We start from the raw sequence: 20,685 nt of genomic DNA on the forward strand, positions 1-20,685 counted from the left end.
TTGGGAAAAGTCAGCTCTGGGTCCCAGCTGAGATCTGTTAATAAACTCAAATACAAAACAGCCTAGAGGGTTAGAATAGCTTTTAAGAAGCTTTTTTCTTTTATATTTGTATTCTATGTAATTGTTCATATACCATTGATTTCCACAGAGACATTGATGAACCCAAACGTATTCAGTTGCCAGTTTATCACATTTATATTTATCACAAACATAAGCAAGTCAATAAAACAAACTATCAACACTCTAGTTTAGATGTAATAAAGTCAATAAAGATTTATTGCACTGCATTGACTTAATGACTTGAAGTCTTATGCAAGTTTATTGGAAAATGTAATTAGGAGCATCACCTAACTGGCAAAATTTTGCGATAAAACGTTTTTCATCAGTTCTTTGTCATACTGAATATAGTATTGTTATAGCTTATTAGGCAATAGGAAAGCAATGTAAGAATCTATTTTCCTGCACAGGGGACTATAATATAACAAGGTCTATTTATTTTTTGTAACGTATTGAAAAGAAGCCCCTCAGTGTACAGTGTAATTCCTACAGTGTAATTCCTACAGTGTACGGAATTAGTATTACAGTGCATAGGACTAAATTTATATCCCTCAATATTTTACAGGAATATATCAAAAGCACCAACTTATTTGTAGAATGTACAAACAGAAATATGACTGGTCCAAAAGCGCTGTCCCCAAGCTGAAATTTTAAATATGTCCTCTTATTCTGGCGTTGCATTGCGATACTCTCAAATGAGGAGAAAGATATAACATATGGTTATGCTTCCACATAAAGTATTCTGGAGTAGCTGACTGTAGCCCTTCTGATTCACTCACCTATACACTATATGCATTCCTGTAAAGGTATCTTTAAGTCGTCTCACACTGGTAAACATTGGTTGGCCAAAATTCAATGCTTGTTCCCTTCTGGGAATAGACTCACCTGGGACTAGGTATAGACGTTCACCAAAAGGTTTCTTTGTATCCACAGATACTCAGTATGCTGACCTCATGCAGGAAGAGTAGCATGCTTTCCATAAAAATGTATTTCCAAACAGTTTAAAAAATTCCAAGAAAAACACAGAACATAGGACGTGATTCAGACCCGTTCACTAGATGCATATGCAAATTAGGCAAGGCAGGCGATCGCATGGCAAGACATTAGCACGCCCACAATGTCTTGGCGTGCGATCGTACTGTGTATGCAGACGCCCACCAGCCTGTCTTAAGACGCCCACATGCGCACGTCCTCTCCAGGAAGTGTATGCAACCATCGGTAACATCGAGTACCATCGGGTGCATACGCGTCGCTTGTGGTTGACCATACCCTACCGCAAGCACTGCGAGCGGTTCAGTGTAAAATACAGCCAAGTGACATGTACTATGATGCCGCCTTTTAATTATGCACTCCTCTGAAACGGCGTTGAGACGCACAGGCACGCCTGCGTTTGTAACCCCACTCCCCCGTTTCTAGCGGCCAGCCCCTGTCATCACCCACAAACGGCTTCTGCTGTCACTCATTTGCCAGGCAGTCTATGCGCAGCAAGTGAACGCTTCTCGATTGCTCGCACTGGTTTGCGTACGCATGCACAGAATGCAAACAATCAGCTGGCTGCGTGCGAACGCATCCTAGCGAGGGGGTCTGAATCAGGTCCATAGAATGTAAGCTCTCACGAGCAGGGACCTCTTCCCTCATGTGCTTCTCTTTACATTTTCTTCTACTCCATACTGCCAACTCCCGGCTGCTTATTGTGAGTGCTTTAATCGCTATTGCAGCAATGTATATAAATCGTGTCCTTGTCCTGCACTGTAATGTACTGTAAGTTACTTGATTCTTGTTCACTTATTAGTTCTATGTACAGCGCTGCGGAACACTTGTGGCGCCATATAAATAAAGGATAATAATAATAATAGTCCCTTGGTCAGGCCCTCAGTAGCACACGGATTCTCACAATACAAAAAACCACCTCACCAAAAATGGGATGAAATTGGTCTACACATCAGATGAGTAGGTGAGTCCACAGCAGCTGATGATAGCAGCAAAACATGTCGGTGGCTGCACCTTGGCACAGGGCACTTTGGTAAGAAGCTTCTCCATGCAAATTGTGACATTGTCCGAAGTTGGGATTACCAGCATATGATTTCCAGGTCTGTGGTTAAGGAGTCCGTTCTTCTGTGTTGGATTTCAATGCTACTCCCAACCCACGCTAATTAGGATCCCTTTCAACCAACATCACAAGCCAGTAAAGCACTCTAATAGCTGGACTATTATCACACATAAGATATTGTTCCACATGCACGAACGGCCCATTGAACTAGTGCCAAGGTTATATTGACTTTTATTGATTGATGTAAAACAAACAATTAGATACCGCACCGGAGTAAAGTAAACAATTTTAGAACCAACTGTAATCACATTATATCAATAATTGAATAATCCACTGTGTTGGTGGTGCTCCCTGGGAAAAGTATTCAACATACTCATAATAAACAAAAACCTATAGGCTAGAGCTAGAAAGGAAACTCCCTTGAAATGATAGTTGTAATTAAAACTTAACCTTTATTGTTATATTATTCTAAAATAAGAGGGATATATTATAGACTCAAAATAATATTACATAATAGCGAATCTACCCTATTGTTTAAAATAACAGATGTTGCTCAGTAATCTATAATCATGCAATAATCTGGTGACAATGTAATGGCGAGAATAATTAACAGCACTCAATACGGAATATAAATAACCGAGAAAGTTTCTAGGGACTAAATTGCCCCCCTGTGAGTGCTATGGCAGTGTTTACCTTAGGAGTTTGCATTCCCCTGTAAATATATATAAATAAATGTAATAAATCGCTTGGTCAAATATACCAGTATTTCCACAAAAAATTTGAATGGACTGTCAAAACTGTAAATCAAACTGTTGTTGCACTTAGCCCGTTAATTAGTAGTTAATCAATAAATTATAATAGTAATACATACAGTACATCCAATTCATAAGCACTGTAGTGTGAGGTCTAGAGGATTCGTGTGTATTAATAATATAAAACATAGAGCATAAATAAGTACATAAAAAGTATTTTATACAGATGAATTATTGCACTTATTAGACATTGAAAAGTCTCAAGAGTGCCTCTTTACTGGATTTTCTACATTGGGCTGTGCTCTACAACCTCGAGTACACCAGAGCAATTGCTTTATTTTATCAGGAGTGCCAGGTTTACTGGATTCATATATCTATATATTACTAAGAAGACTGACTATCTCCTTTTTTAACAGCAGCTTGGAGAAGCAACACACAGCAGCCCGTACCTACTATTTTTATAGTTGCCACCCCTCTTAAAAAAAAAAAAGCTAAATATAAAAATATTACAGCAAATGAGTAATACCTACAAATGAGTGCACATTCAAAAGAAAAAGTTAAAAAAAACAATAATTTCTAATTTCTCAATGTTATATAAATGTGGCAGGTAGGGCCCAGAGCTCATGTAAGCTACAGCCATCTCCAGCTGCCGGCATGTATAGTGATGTCACAATGCAGGTCACAGCCCTATGTAAAGGATGCCCAGCTACTGGCAGCCATTTTATCCAACATTGGTAATCTCTGTGTAGTTCCTGCTTTTATTAAGCGACTTTGGATAACAAATCAAATTTGCATTACATCTTCCAATAAGGTCCTTACTAACAACATCATCTTCAGAAATCATATCTGAATGACATCTTAAGGTAAGGACTGTTGGCCTTTCATCATTACCTTTCTAGACTTTATAATTTTTGTTGGAATATTCTAGTGTTTAAGTAGTGTATCTGTCAGGAAAAGTATAATGCCATAGTTTTATTCCTTTCCTTAAAATAGATGTATCTAATAGCTTTCTTAGTAGAGTACAATGTACTGTAATAGCTTGTCTATGTATTAACTCTTGATTAAGTACTGTACCTTTTCCAAATTATTATTGATATAATTTTGTGATAATTCCTGTAACACTTGCTGGGTGTAATGAAGAGCCTGACATAGTGCAAGCGTGTCTTTCTCAGTGAGTTTGTGTTTCCTCATAATTTCATCAATTTACCAGTTATGGTGTTTATTAAATTTCCTACATTTATAATTCAATTTCCTTTCCATTTCTGAAAGGGCTCAGCCGCCTTTCAACTTGGAATGATGGATTACTAACAAATGGCAAGAATAGTGTATACTTTTATTTAAACCTTGTTGTTTTCTAGCATTTTTCCATGTTCCCCATGCCCTCATTAGCAGAGTATTGTTTTGGACATTTATCGTAAGGTCGGATCTTAATATATGTAAAAAAGATGTGTGACTGATCTAATAGGAATGTTTGTTCTAATGGTCTGTTTGCATAGTTATCCCTATTGTGTAACTAATCCCTAATGTATCTGATCATACTAGCTAGTTTATATATTTTGATGTTTGGAAGATTCAAAACTCCTTCAGATACATTTTGTTGAAGCGTAATCAAAGCTATACGAGGTTGTTCATTATTCAAAATGAATTTCCTGAATTCCTTCTTCAGCGGTCTCACTTCTCTTTAGTATTGGTAGAACCTGAATTGGATATATTATTTTAGGAAATAGAATCATCTTGATCAAGTTTACTCTTCCTGTATAGTTAAGAGGTAGTTTGCCATTTCTGTAAATCGCTTAAACTTGATTTAATTAATGTCCACATATTGAGATTATACAGTTTATCGATATCTTTTGGTATTTCTACCCCTAAATATTTAAAAAAAAAAAAATATATATATATATATATATATATATATATCCATCCATCCATCCAATTCAATGGTGAACCTCCTGACAACCTTCTCTGTGTATTTGTAGCATGTTGGAATTGTCCCAGTTGACCTAGAAACCTGAAAATTCACCAAACTGTGATATAATCTCAAATATATGTGGTATAGATCGTGATGCGTTGAAATAGAAAAGAAAAGGTCGTCTGTGAATGCCGTAACTTTAACTTCACGTGCACATAGTTATATCCCTTCCAATCTAGTGCTGAGGTGAAAAGTATGCATGAGTGGATCTAGTGCTAAATAATAAAGGTGATATAGGGCACCCTTGCATTGTGACTCTACTCGTTGTCAGTGGTACACTAATTGTGTCATTAATAATTAAAGTCGTTGTTGATGCCGTGTAGATAAATTTAATAAATTGTGAGATGTGAAAAAAGTCTTTATATTCAACAATCGTTTGCAGATGTAGCCATGGTACTTTATCAAAGGCTTTTTCTGTGCCTAAACTTAATAATACATTCGGTGATCTGGGGTGATTAATCCCTGAGGTGATCTGCAGTTCTAGCTCCTTTTACTGAGTGTCTGTTTTGTGAAAAACCTAATTGGCGCATAGTTATAAGAGAAGGTAGTATATTTTGCAATCTATTTGCTATCACCTTAGCTAAAATTTTTAAAATCTTGATTTAGTAATGTAGTTGGATGGTATGATGTTACTACTTCCACTGCTTTTCCTGGTTTTAGAATACATATTGTGTTTGATACATTAAATTGTGGATAATACAGGCTCTATGTATTTTTTAAAATAGTTTAGTAAGCTGTGGTACCAGTTGTGGTTCTAGTAGCTTATAAAATTCTGCGCTATACCCATTCGGGCCTGGTGATTTATTGTTATTGAGTAACTTTATAACCTTCCTTAACTCTTTCTCTGTAATAATATCTGAGTTAAGCATTTCTTTCTGCATTTGAATGTGTATCTTTATATAAAGTTTCATAGTATTTATATAAAGCCAGTGTTATTTTGTGATGTATCTGTAAATACTATTCCTGATGTGATCCAATTAATTTTGTGTTTTTGTAAGAAAATAGGTTTCCAAAATTTGTCTTGAAGCTGTGTATAATTCTAAATTGGGCTCAGTGGGTAAAGATGTATTATTATGAGAGGTTTGACCAAGTTTTATACGTAACTGTTTGTTTAAGATTATGAGCGGTATCCAGTTAGCCCCGAACAGTGTTCGTGCACTAATTGACCCCTGTGGTCGGTGAAAATGAGTATTTTTCGCAGATTATCCCCGATTTTCACTGATTTTTTTTTCTCCCTATCTTATTATTTTGGTTGAAATAATAGGATAGTTCTCCTGTAAAACACATAGGTGCCGCGATAAGCTCGCGAACCTATGTGTTTTCACTTTTTGTTTAGGTGAAAAAACGGCAATTATCGTGGATTCTTTTTCGGGACACATCAAGTCCCAAAAAAAATAAACCCAATAAGTGGCGGCATCAGGCCGACTTCGGGGCTAATTGGATAGCCCCGAGCGAGGTAATTAGCCTTGGTAATTTATTGCGGTTAATTGGATACCCCCCTATGTTGTTTTTTGTTGTTTTGCTATATAGGATATAATATGTCCATGTATGACGGTCTTTGCTTCTTCCAAAAATACTACATGGTTATCTATGTATTCAATGTTGTCCTTCACATAGTCTTATCACTTCACAATCAGATATTTTTTTAAATCTTCTGATTGTGCTAAATATGCTGGAAAGCGCCACCTTGGTGTCTTTCTAGGAATCCATATTTTCATAGTAATTACCACCGAAGCATGATCCAAGATTAATATCTCAAAGACCTCCGCCTCGTCAACCCTGCACATCAAAGGATCGGCCACCATTATATAATCTAGCCTAGAAATAGATCTATTTGGATGAGAGTATAATGTATTTTTTCTATCATTAGGGTTATACAATCAACATAGGTCCATTTTTGTGGGGATTCTGTTTTTCCATTGATTTATCCATTATGTGATTATCCACACAAAGGACCTTATTCCGAGGCGGCCGTACGGTCTACGACCGCATGGCCGCCTCGATGTTTTGCCAGTGCGCATGCGCACGAGGGAGCCGGCTCCCTCATGCGCATGCGTGAGACCCACTACGGCCGACAGCGCCGGTCGTAGCGGGTCTCTTACCAAAGGGGGCGAGCTGTCGATGTTGATTGACAGCTCGCCCCGTTTGGAAGGCGGGCCGGGGGGGGTGGCAGCCCAAACGGAGGCGTTCCCATGGGAACGCCTGCCGTTTGGGGGAGGCCCCACTGACATCACTAGTGATTTCAGTGGAGAGCTTTTGGCTCTGACAGAGCCAGAAGCTCTACGGGGCTTACGACAAGTGAGACCCTACCCTAGGGTCTCGTCGTAAGCCCCGATGGCCGCGATGGTCAGAGACCATCACCCTAGTGGTTGTTAGAGCTGTGGGTGTTAACCCACAGCCTAACGACCGCAACAGAGGCGGGCGGTCAGGATGCAAGTGACCGCCCAGTTTCTGAGCGACCGCTTGCATCCTCCGACCGCCTCTGAATGAGGCCCAAAGTCCCCTGATATGATTTAAGTTTGGTGTCTCCTGCTGTATCAATAGTTGAGAAAAGGATAGGTTCGGTTCATTAGGTGAATATATATTGAGGACAGTAAATATCTCCTCACCCATTCTAATATCCAATAACAAGTATCTACCCCCTGAGTGTGCCAGTTTGTGGTCAATAACATAATCTAATTTTTTGTTAACAAGTGTTGCCACACCTCACAATTTCTTGTTGTATGAAGCTGTTACACATTCCCCTAACCATTTAGCATATAGGCCCTTCATATCTTCCTATTTTCATACTTTGAGATGTTGTCATTTTTACCCGTATACCTTCCAACCACACCTTAAACTAATTCCTACCATTTGCGTTATTTAATAAAATACCTTTTATAATGAATAATTTTTTTATGTTTACAAATTCACCATTTTCCAATGTTTCAGGTCTCTAAACATCATCATATCTTTTTATCTTAAATAACAAAACTATCTCTTAATAACAAGGATAGAATACATATCTCCTGTATATTCAAACTATATATTTGGTTTCATCTTCTCTAACAATCCACTCTATTAATTTGATGAATAAACATTTTTGCTTTGGCTACGTCCTCAAATACGTGTTGTTGACCACCAATCGTAATCTTCAATTTAGCTTGGTATGCCAGCAAAAAGCTTACATGCGGAAAAAGAACATCTTGATGAGAATTCCTTTCTTTTCTTAGATACTTGGGCCGAAAAGTCTTGAAAGTCCAAGATTTTATTATGCCGTACTGTCACAGTAGGAACTTTTCTGTATGCTCTCCGAATAGTTTTTTTGTATTTAAAGTGTAGCATTTCTACCTGTACTTCTGCTCCATTGCTAGCCGACACTTGTAGCCCGTTGCTAGCCGACACTTGTATCCCATTGCTAGCTGATACTTGTATCCCGTTGCTAGCCGGCACTTGTATCCCATTGCTAGCCGATACTTGTATCCAGTTGCTAGCCGAGACTTGTATCCCGTTGCTAGCCGAGACTTGTATCCCGTTGCTAGCCGAGACTTGTATCCCGTTGCTAGCCGATACTTGTATCCCATTGCTAGCCGATACTTGTATCCCATTGCTAGCTGATACTTGTATCCTATTGCTAACATACACTTGTGTACAGGGGCTGGCTGGGAACTTTAAGCCTTGGGGGGAAACACAAGCATGTGGCCCTCTATTTTCTACCAAATAGCTGCGACGGAAAAAATAGCATAATAAATTTATCATAGGCATGGTGTATCTAATGTGGGTGTGGTTACTTGTTATGTTAAAGAGCTATTAACAAATAAATAACCTACCAGCCCCATCTGACAAAACAGAAACTATACTATTGTCCTCTCTTCAATACAGAGACCATAACAGTGACCTCTATAGAGTAATTAGACATAAAACCAGATCCATAATCTGGCTGCCTCTCCTTGCTCATTAAAAGTCTGCTCCCCCTTTTTAAATTTGACTCCAGATTTCACCGACCCAAACCTCCATTATTAAAATTCCTACCCCAGATATGACCACCTCAAATATGATCATCCCCTTCTCTCTCATAAAATATCAAACCACAGATTTGCTCCCACACAGTCTCACACACACATACACCACACACACACACACACACACACACACACACACACACACACACACAATTCCCTCATTAAAAATAATGCACTAGATTAAAACACCTCCGTAATTAAAAATAATGCCACAGATACCCTCTCATTAAGCATCTTACTAAAAAAAAATGCCTCCCCTTTTTAGTAAAACTTATGTACCAAATCTATTCTCCCTCCATCCCTCATTGTAAATAGTGCCCAGAGACCTCAGATCTGTGAGGCGACCCAACCATAGAACATACTTACTTTGCCTGCTGCAATCAGTCCCTCTGTCTCATCTCTTCCTGCAGTTTTCTGAATTCTGATTGGTAGATGGCTGGAGCTATCCACCAATCAGTGTGGTAAGACATCCCACCACTTTGATTGGTGGATGAGACTAGAGCCATCCACCAATCAGCATTCTGCCAAGCCAAACACAGACGGACACTGCGGCTGCATCACATGAATGTGACAGGTGGCCACAGGGGTGGATTGGGATGGAAAACCAGCTTGGGAAATTTATGGAAGCAGCCCTTATGGGGGCGGGGTCTGTTGAGGGGAGCGGGATACCTCCTTATAGGGGCTGATTCTAAGTTTGACGCAGTTGTGTTTTTGACTTCAAGCTGCTGCCGCTCAATGCCCTTCCCTGGTGTTCATCTGAATGTTCAAGTACTGAGACGACCACTGTTAGTGTCTAAAGACACTGAAATCATGCTTTGTGCATCTTTAGACGTCACCATCGGTAGCACCATTGTAACTTTAACCAGACCTATGCTAGGTGCAGATAATCCATCTTAGTAGGGCCTCCAACATCTCTATATTCGAAACCACTTTCAGGAAAAACAGGCCCATAATATGTTGCATGTGCATCTGATTAGCCAACTGTAACTGCCTAGGAATTCGCAATACATTTCTTGGTGTGTGCTTCTGAAACTATATTACAATTCTGTATGAACTCCATTGGGACGCATCCGTGGTGCAACTAATACTCATTTGCAGACGAAAAACATTGCACAAAAATAAAAACACATTGGAAAAATCACACACATTGGCCCCCAAAGGAAAAAAAAACACATTGGCCTTCACAGGCAAAAATAATTGGTCTCCACAAGAAAAAAATAAACCACATTGGCCCCCACAGCAAAAAACACACACATTTGCCACCACAGGAAACAATAAAACACATTGTCCCTCATAAGATAAAACAAACAAACAAACAAACAAACACATTAGCCTCAATAGGAAAATAAATAAAACACAATGGTCCCTGACAGGGAAAAAAATATTGGCCCCCAGTGGGAAAAATAAAACACTGACCCTAGACAGGAAAAAGAAAACACATAGGCCCTCATCAGGAAAAAAAAAAACAGACTGGCCTCCGACAGAAAAAATAAAAACAGACTGGCACCTGACAAGAAAATAAACCCATTAGCCCTCACATGAAAGAATAAAGCACGTTATCCATCACAGGAAAAAAAGAACACATTGGGTGGGGTGTGTAGTTTATGTCTATGGGGCTTGGGTAGAGTGAGTAGTGTATGTCTCTGGCCATGGGGGTAGGGTGGGAAGGGTGTGTCCCTGGGGCTGGGGGGGAGGCAGGTAGGGTGGGTAGTGTCTATCCTTGGGACTGGGGGAGTATACCCCTGGGGACAGGAGGTAGGGTGGGTAGTTTATATCAATGGAGCCAGGGGGTAGAGTGGGTAGTGTATGTCCCTGGGTATGATCTATGTGCCGGGGTGGTGGTTAGGGTGGGTACTGTACTGTAAGGCCAGGGTGTAGGGCTAGTTAGTGTTACTTTCCCCACTGGAGCCAGTGCCTGCATGTGTCCTGCAGTACTCACCTTGGGGTATTAAAAAATAAAACAAAAAAGAATGCCCCTCCTCAGCGGCTGTGTGAAGCTGCTCGCCTTCTCACCTTTCCAACTTCCAGGTCCCACTACTCCTGAGTTGCTCCAGGTAGCGCCAACCTCCAGCTCCCCTCCTACTGCCAGAGCACCTTTTCCAGCTGCTAGGATCAATCTCCCGATTGAGGCCACTCGTATCTGTGGCTCCTTCCTTCCTACATTACTGTGCCCTTGTGACCATGTCTGCCAGTTTGTGCACGCCTGCTGGCATTCGCTCCCTGCCAGTGGTGCCGGCCACAGACCTCTGTTAATCTCCTACGATATGGCTGCATTGGCTACCGGATTAGCCTGCTAGTGGGGCAGATAAAAGCTTCCAACTTATGTTCCACTTTGAAACGCAATCCCAGAAGCACTGCATATTATTCAAACTGGGCCCGGTAGGCAGTGTGAGCTGGCCCGGCAGAGAGGGGATGGGACCAGCCCTGCCGCTCTGACTGATAAATGGAGCGGTTGGGGACCATCTTCTCTCTGTCTCCCGGCCACCAGGCATGTGATGCAGCATGCAGCCCCTAGCTTAAAAATTGTAGCGGCCTGGGGGGCAGATGTCACCCGGCCCAGCCCGCCCCTGCTTGTATCCCATTGCTAGCTGACACTTGTATCCCATTGCTAGCTGGCACTTATATCCCATTGCTAGCTGGCACTTGTACTGTAATGGGTACAGTGTATGGGATGAGTTTCCTCTCTTCACATTCAGCCCCTAAACTAACCAGTCACTGGTAGAACCTAGATACAGTACTTGTTTTTGCTGGGTATGTACTATGCGTGTTAATGTATTATTTGTGATGAAAAGCTGGTTTCCTGTATTTGTGAACTAAACACTTTGTCTCTGGACAGTGGAAGGCACTGCCCTATTCATCTTTAGTATCCTCTGTGTATTCCATTGACTTATATATAAATATTGAATATAAATATTGAATAGTTTGTTTAGTTTGTGGCATTTAGCAACATCATTCTGATGTTTTCTATCTGTGTTTATAAACCATAATGTTTATTCTGTGTTGTACGCTTCCTACTTGTGTCCTCTGCCTGGAGTAAATCACACAACTGGGAACACATGTTTCAGAAGTAAAAATAGCATGTAAAAGTACTGCCTGCGGTAACTTTTTGACAACTCCCTTACTTGCTTCACAATTTTTATCTACATGTCTGAAATAAGTAAGGGGAAGAAGAGGACCTCAAGATGATTTCATTTGCCACATTTGTTTATTTTAATGTTTTTATTACATTGGTATTTATGCACCTATAAATTTACTTTCTCATCTAAGTGGTGACACGTATTCCACTGACATATTGGTCAACTGCAGATCTCCATCACCCCACGGGAAATAAGACTCCCACTGCATTGTCTACACCAGGGGTTCCCAACCACGGTCCTCAAGGCACACTAACAGTCCAGGTTTTAGCGATAGCCATACTTGAGCACAAGTGACTTAATTAGTACCTCATTTATTTTGATTTAACCATCTGTGCACAATCCTGGATATCACTAAAACCAGGACTGTTAGTGTGCCTTGAGGACCGAGGTTGGGAATCACTGGTCTACACCCTTACATAAGCACTCTGTACCCACCCCTTAATGCTTATTTGCAAATATGTTCCCATATCACAAAGTAATGTTTTGAATTATGGCATAGTATCTGGCACTTTTCTGCTGCTGGACAACATTCAGCTAGGAACACCTACATTTGCCCAGGTACATCAGATGGAGCTCAATCAAGCACTGAAATATGGGCTTACCTGTATAAATGAGCACTAGAAAGTACGTGATGTCACGAGTACAGTAGAATACGTGGAATTTGTGTGTTAGGCAGCAGTCTTACAGCTTACTAAATAACCTTTATTGGCTTGCTGACTAGCTCTAACGGGTAATGTGCAATCATGTTCCTCATTTATTTCAGTATGTGATGTAACGGGATGTAGTTGGCATCCCGGCGTGTGGGATTCTGATGGTCTAAATACCGGCACCAATATCCCGACAGGTCGAGATCCTGGCACCAGTATTCCGACCATCGGCATCCTGAAGGGGAGGGAGTGTTAGGAATTGGATAAAGGGAGGGGGAGATTAGATTTAGGCACTAGGGGGAGAGGGTTAGGGTAGGGGTTAGGAAAACACTTACTGTTCATTCCTATGAGTGTCAGGATTCTGGCTGTCGGGATTCCGCTGTCGGTATTCTGACCAGTGGCATCCCGACAGCCGGGATTTCATACCCAAGCCGATGTAACATTACCTCCACTGTACACTAGTTAGCTGCACGCAGAGGCACATTAAATGTCACAATGCATCTGGTTTGGGCTTGTCCCAAAATATAAATTTTTAGCACATCCTGTGTAAGTGGCCATTGATCTGTTACCTCTAGTAGTGGTGTTGGTGTAAGAAAATGTGCCAATAACCATCTTAGGTTTTTGACTATTTTTGTCTGGCCACCACCTGCTAATACCTCTATATACTACATACCCAAGGAGGGAGTTTCATATCTACTAAGTTTCTTTCATGTTTTTATTTTTATTTAATAATTAACTATACATCCTGAAACAGTATGTTCCTCATACGTAAAAAACACATATGGGGCCTAATTTTGATTTGGGAGTAAAGTAAAGCAAAAAAAGAAGTAACTATGCACCTTGGTAACACCATGCTGCAATGCAGGTGGGGCAGATGTAAAATGTGCAGAGAGATTTAGAATTAGAAGGGGCGCGTCAAAGCTCACTTTTAAATTGCAGTGTAAAATAAAGCTATCCAGCATTTGTGGCTACGTACATGCAAAAGCAGCCAGTATTTACCCTGCATGCAGAAATAATACATTTATTTGTAGCCCTTGTATTGCAACATGGTTTGTCCCTGGTTGCTTTGCCCCTAACTCAGAATTAGGCCCATATTGTGTGAATGGTAATTTAGTAATATATCGTTGGACACTCTAAGGTTATTTTGGCAAATACATATATTTTTCTCAACTCTTTGTAGCCAGAGGTGCACATTTTACATGTTGTTGAAGATTATGTGCATAACTCAATATGTGTCACTATTTTTATGCCACACATAAATTACATGTAACAGTATTATGCTATTTTCTGTTCTCTTATTTCTTACTCCCCTATGATGGAACAGAAATTGGATAACTGCTGTACACAGAAGCACATGGTAACATACTTAGGGCCGGATTATAGGGGGGGCCAAAGGGATGGTCGTCCCGGGGCCCACACACAGTCACAACACATATATTAATGGAGTACAGAACAGCATTTCGCTGCCTGCACTCCAGTTCACCTCTGCGCTGTCCCCGCCCCCTCCACAGCACCAGCTGCGGCCATTGGTCACATTCATCCCCGGACTGTCTGTCTCGCTCAGGCTGAAGACAGAAGTCGGGTGCACATGTGCGACTGTTCCACAATGCTAGGCTCCGACGACCATCCTCCTGCTTCCCTCGTTGTTCCCGCTATCCTTTGATTGTCTGGTCCCGGCCCCAGCGCAGGAAGCAAAGTCGCTGGACAGAGCATATGGAGATCCTAGTCAGCACTCCCGCAGTGAGTATACTTCGCTCCTTCCTGGGTGTTTAAACTCCCTGTTGTGTCTGCCCCTGCAGCAGGCGTTCTTCCCTCCCCTCTCCCCCTGGGGTATACAGGTTTTTGTAAACTCATTTGTGTTCTAAACTAATAAAGGTCCAGGTAATTTCCTGTAGTGCAAGCAGTGGAGTGTGTGTGTATGTGTGTGTGTGTGTGTATGTGTGTGTGTATATATATATATATATATATATATATATATACTGCTTTATCCCGCCGTGGGATTAATGACCGGCGTCTATATCTGGACGCCGCTCATTTCCCAGACGCCGGGAGACAGGCATCCGGCATCCCGATCGAGCGGATGCCGGGCACCGTGAGCGGACAGCCGCGGGGGGGGAGGGATTGGTTTAGGGCACCCGGGGGGACTTTGGGTTAAGCACCCCCCCGGGAGGGTTAGGGTTAGGCTAGGGGGAGGGAGGGTTAGGGTTAGGCAGCCCCGGGGGGCACTTAGGTTTAGGCAGCGGGGAAGGGGGGGTTAGAGTTAGGCACTTAGCGGGGGGATTAGGGTTAGGCACAGAGGGGTGCCTAACCCTACCCTCCCACAAGGAGGGTTAGGGTTAGGGGGGTTAGGTTAGATTAGACATTACTTACCTTACCACAATCGGGATTTCCAGCGCTGTCGAGCTTCCGCTGCTGGGCTCTGCTGTTTTGTCGGGCTGCCACTGCTGGCATTCGAACTCCCAGCCATGCGGCAGCCGGGATATCATACCGATTCCATATATATATAATATATATATATATATACATACGTGTGTGTGTGTGTATATATATCTATACATTCTTGTACTACAGTTACATTGATAAGGGCCCCCACAAGTTTGTTGCCCAGGGGCCCCCACAAACCTTTAATCCGGCCCTGAACATACTGTATACAAGGCATAAAAGATATCCATTTATTGCTTACTTGCCTACCCTCAGTCCCGGAATGGCCGGGAGGCCCCAGAAAATCGTGTGGTGTTTCCGGCCACCCGGAAAGGTGGACAGGTCTCCCAGGGGCTAGGGTTATTTGGTTGCAGCCGCCCACTTCCCCAGTGAAGTGGACGGCACAGGCAGCCAATTATGCAATTCATGTTGAATTGCGTCATCGTGGTTCTGTCCCCCTTCACAATGCCAGTAATCTCGACATTGCATAGCAGGGGGCGTGATTACAATGACGTTGTCATGTCTTCATGCCTCCAGACCCACCTACCTCTACCGAGCCCCTCCCATAGCTACCCCCAGACCCACCCACCTCCACTGAGTTCCGCCCAAGCACAGTGCCAACCTAGCTGCCTACTCCACCTGTGAAGCTGTCCGGTGCATCCTAAGGACGCTTGGGCTATTGCTCCCCTGGTATCTGATTTCTACACTCATGGTTTTACTGAAAGAGTCTTATTGAAGAGGTCTATATGAGTGCAAAGCATTTTATACCCATAAGAAACTTGTTATCAAAATTTGTTGCCTCTATTTTCATTTTTGTGCGTTTCAATCTTGACTTCACAACAGAATCTTATTCCCATCGATTTCAGGGATCCACGCAGCATTAATGATCATTTATATAGATCTGTGCTGATTATGTTCTACATTATCTTATTATCCCTGTATCATTTGGAGGCAGGTGACCATTTGTCTGAAGATCTAACTAATCACATTGGTGCGCTTAGAATTGATATTGCTTTTGCTTGCACAGAAAATAAATTGTAAATTAAAATGCATTTAATTTTCTTTAAAAAAAATAGCAGGTGCGGCCAGGCACAGAAATATACTATATGATTGGCGTTTACTATTGTAAGTTGTGTGCCAATTACATTATAACGTTTGTTTCTTTGTTGGGTGCATTGTTGCAAAGCTTACACAGAGGGTTATTGGAGGACCTTGTGCTCTCAATGTAAATGCAGTCTGCAAAGTTAGCCATTGTGTAAAGGAAGTCAGCAATTGAATAGGTAAGTTACACATAATACTGGTGTAGAACAAGTAATTGTGACAAAGCAAAACACAGAGGACAGTCCTGTATCATCTTGGTCAAACATCTTTGATTAGAAATATTTGAGCATGTTGTTGATGGATGCACATTATTTAATTATGTTGTGAAAACTGTAGAAAGTATCTGGTACTAGAATCGTGACGTGTGCTGTGGTATTGTGGCTACAGTATTTAAAATAGAAACAGAATAATTAAAGGGCAGGATCAGAGTGTTAAACTAATGTGAAATATATGCTAATTACAGGCAGAAGTGATCTGTGAATATTTCCAGAGCCTGAGGCATTGTTACTCTGAGTAAGAATGTGTCCTTCTCATTACTTATTATAGAGCATTTTTTTTTTTTTTTCTTTTAGAGAAAACATGTTCAGATATTGTATACAGGAGACATGTCATATATAATTATGGAATCAGTATGATTTGCCGCCGGCCGACAGCGGAAGCCCGGCAGGGTTGAAGATCCCGAACGTAAAAAGGTAAGTATTAACTAACCCTATTCAACCCCCTATCCCTAACCCTCCTTTAGGGTGCCTAACCCTAACCCCCCCCCCCAAGTGCCTAAACCTAACCCCCCTTCCCCTAGCCTAACCCTAACCTCCCGGAGGGGTGCCTAACCCTAAGTCCCTTCTGGGAGCCCCTAGCCTATCCCCCCCTACCCCCCCCCCCCCCGGCTGTCCGCGCGTGCCTCACCTTCGACCGGTAAGCCGGGAGTTGGGCTCCCGGTGTAGGTCTAATGACAGGCATTGGGTTTTCGACGCCTGTCTTTAGTACCTTGCCGGGATTAGACAGTCGGGAAGCTGGCGGTAGGGATTACGTCCGTCGGCTTCCCGACTGCTTCCCATAATTATATCTCTAGCATTTAAACTGTCATTGACCCTGATCATTTTTCTTGCATACAATACATGTACATACATAATGAATGAATAAAGAAATATTTTTGTTTTGATCCATATTGTTTCACATAAGGATTATACACTGCACTTGATGTGACTCAATATGGTCTTTTTTTTAGTCAAAAGAATAACTAAGGGCTGATTCAGATCTGTGCGCTATTCTGATAATTACGCAGTTGAGCAATTATCTGTCAACTGCGCATGCACCACGGTTACACTGCGCATGCGCCATAATTGCACTGCGCATGCTCCAAGGTACCTTAGCAATGCCGCTAGCCGTGAGGATAACTTCGCCAAGTGACTGACAGGGGCAGTTGCGGGGAAGTGTGGCACAAAACGCTGGCATAGAGCGTGTTGTAGCCTGTGTCTGCAATCCCGTACGCCGATAAAGTGGTTTGGACAGCTCAGTTCAGGCAGCCATTCTGTGTGACCATAAGGACTCCTCAGATGGCCAATTATAGAATGACCTGCAATGGTGGCTGCATATTTGTACGCACTTGCTTGGACTGCGAAGCCGCCAGTGGGCGTCTCAATGCATTTCCAGCTGACTACAGCATTAGCATATGTTAGCAGAGCAGCTGCGAATGCATTAGCGTACATCTCTGAATCGGGCCCCGATCATCTTGAATCTGCATAAAGAGTGAGTGAGCCTCGTCCTCAGCTGAATCAGGCCCTGAATTTGTAGATTTGCATTTTGCAAAACTTGGTGCCTGATTCACTACGGATCGCAATATAGCTTACACACGCAGTGCAACTGCGATAGTATGCTAATTCTTAGCGATCGCAATGCCGCAGCAGCACTATATATCGTTGCCCACTTCGCCTACATGCACATCTGTAATGGTTAGAAAGACTGCGAAAACATCGGTAAAATCGAGTAACATCAGACCCATACGCAGAGTTAAGGCATGTCAGACCTCACTCAGGAATTGCTGACTTCAGCGCACGCTATGAGGCCTCCGGCTACCTACTGCATCGCAGTGGATAATTTATACACGCCCCTGCAACGCCGTTAAAACGCACTGTGTTCGCCCGACCACCCCGTCACCACCCACAAACGGCACTTCCTGTCAATCACTCTGCGATGGGTCTGCATTTCCACTGCAGTCCTGATCGCAGTGACTGCATGCGCAGTATGCAACAATGGGCCGATTGCATGCGGTATAAGCAACTGCGTACGGTAGTGAATCAGGCCCTTCGTCTATTTTTAACTCTGCTGTACGGGATGATTGGGGTCAGACTGGGGACACTTACAGCCAAATTCCACAATGAAACATGCACAATATCACAGCCAAGTACAAACCAATTCTAAAAGTTTAACATGGAACCTCATAATCGAGATTTAATCTTAAACAATTGGTTTATTTTTCCTTTCCATAAACATTTTGTTTGAATATATTTTATTTTCATTGTTTGTATGATTTAGATTACAGTACTTTGCTTTTTCCATTCATGTCCAATACGAGGCATGTTTGATGGCCAATTTTGTTTCAATGTAACTGTTTCAGTGGTACCCCCAGGATAGCATGCTTGGGATGTTAGGTTGAAGTATTACATCTCCCCATGTTATGACATAAACGTTTGGAAATGTTATACAAAGCAAAGCTGTGTTTGCTCTATAAGCCTCAATAATACTGAGTCTTGGCAGTATTCTGTAGAAAGCTGCAGAGTATTACTTGTTGGTAATTTTCTTTTCTTTTTTTTTTAATCTCTTTATTCATAATAATAGTTGGTGCAAGATGCAGCATAATGATTACCCAACCCATATTGTATACAGATACAGAGTAAAGTAGCATACACACGGTCAGATTTGTCAGATGAACGATTGGACGATTTGATGAATGATTTGACCAACGATTTGAACGATTTTTGACTGCATTAAAATGAAAGTCATCCAAATCTGACTGCAAACACATCAGATGTCAGATATCGTTATCTGACCATCGGGAACGTGCATCGTTCATCATTCAGACATGTCAGATTTTCCTTCAGATATGAACGATTGAACAATTTTTTAAATCGCTATCATTCAGATCTGAAGAAAATTCTGACCTGGAGAAGGCCAGCTTCATTCCGTTCCGAGTAGCGGTCTATGGAATGTGGAAAACCATGGGTCCCAAGTAACATGAAACTTTATCAACGTATCGTGAATGAGCGCAGTGATATATTCCATAGAGGCTAGATACCATATTTTATTCAATAGTACTGTCTTGCCGGAGCCTCGATTTGCTTCCAATTTGTAGCAATCAACAGTTTAGCCGCATTATAAATGTGGCCACATAGTTTGTTTTGATGTTTAGAGAGGGATCTAATAGGTTCACAAAGAAGCATGTTTAGAGGGTCCTTAGAAGGGGAGATACCAAGCACCTTATACCCCAAAGATGTGACTTCATCCCAATATTTTGATAACAGGGGGCAGTCCCACCACACATGTAAATAGGAACCAATTTGGCCGCATTGCCTCCAGCAAAGATCTGAAGACCCTGTGAAAATCTGATGCAGTTTCACAGGGACCAAGTACCATCGAGAGTACACTTTGAAAGAGTTTTCTTTTATTTTGGTATTAATGGAGAATTTAACTACCCATTGTCTGATATCTGCCCAATCATCTTCCTCCAAACTAATCCCCAAATCTTGCTCCCAGGTCAGCTCAAAAGGCTCATTGAATTCAGAGGGTGAGGGAGATAACAGAGAGTATAAGATCGATATGGATCCCTTGCAGCCAAGGTTGTAAATACATCTACACTCAAATGCAGTAGGTTGTTGCATTTTATGGGGTTTACTGAGTGAGTGAATAAAACTACAAATCTGTAAGTAAGCAAAATGAAGCCTAGAAGACAGACAATTTTTATCATATATATCTGCAAAATTTTGTGGGGCAAAATCACCCTGAATATGCAGGATTCTAGTTAGCCCAGCTGATATCAAAGGATGCGCGTAAGAGTTCATACACCCCAGTGGGAAATAAGGATGACACCATATAGGGGTCAGGGGTGATGGGTAGGGTGCCACTTCTAAACATTTATTAAGTTGCCCCACACTTGCAGGACTGCCGTTACGCAGGGAACTTCTCGAACCGAGGCTGGTCTCATGTTAGGGGTAACCACGGGAGAAAACTAGCTAAGTGGGTGCCCACCAGAGCATTTTCAAGTAATACCCATTTCCTACTCCACTCTTCTGAATGACAAGATATGATATGACTTAATTGTGATGCAAAACAATATCTATCAAAACTGGGAAGCCCCAGACCACCATCAATCACTGACTTGGCCAAGCAGGCTTTACGCTGTCTCGGTTTTTTACCAGACCACACAAAGGAGCCACACAATGACTGAACTTCGCAGAGATAAGAGACCGGGACCACAATTGGAATTGTTTGGAAAAGGTATAATAACCTGGGGAGAATATTCATCTTTACTGAATTAACACAACCTGTCCACA

At 41.9% G+C, this 20,685-nt stretch overlaps 1 protein-coding gene across 5 annotated transcripts in view; it reads left to right on the forward strand.

Annotated features, from left to right (window-relative positions):
* Positions 1 to 20,685, forward strand: part of DNAJC15 (DnaJ heat shock protein family (Hsp40) member C15) — a 230,406-nt gene that overhangs the window by 88,039 nt on the left and 121,682 nt on the right. For 2 of the 5 annotated variants that reach the window (XR_015878951.1, XM_088476714.1), the window contains exon 7: positions 16,708 to 16,827. The exons of the other annotated variants lie outside the window; for them this stretch is intronic. Coding sequence is in view for 1 of the 2 variants with exons in the window: in XM_088476714.1 (XP_088332840.1) it covers positions 16,708 to 16,808 (101 nt within the window). In the remaining variant the exon portion in view is untranslated. The remainder of the gene's footprint in view (positions 1 to 16,707; positions 16,828 to 20,685) is intronic. 5 annotated transcript variants of the gene reach the window in all.

The sequence above is a fragment of the Taudactylus pleione genome, unplaced genomic scaffold, assembly GCF_031769625.1.
Source record: "Taudactylus pleione unplaced genomic scaffold, aTauple2 ptg000005l, whole genome shotgun sequence".
NCBI classification, from domain to species: domain Eukaryota; kingdom Metazoa; phylum Chordata; class Amphibia; order Anura; family Myobatrachidae; genus Taudactylus; species Taudactylus pleione.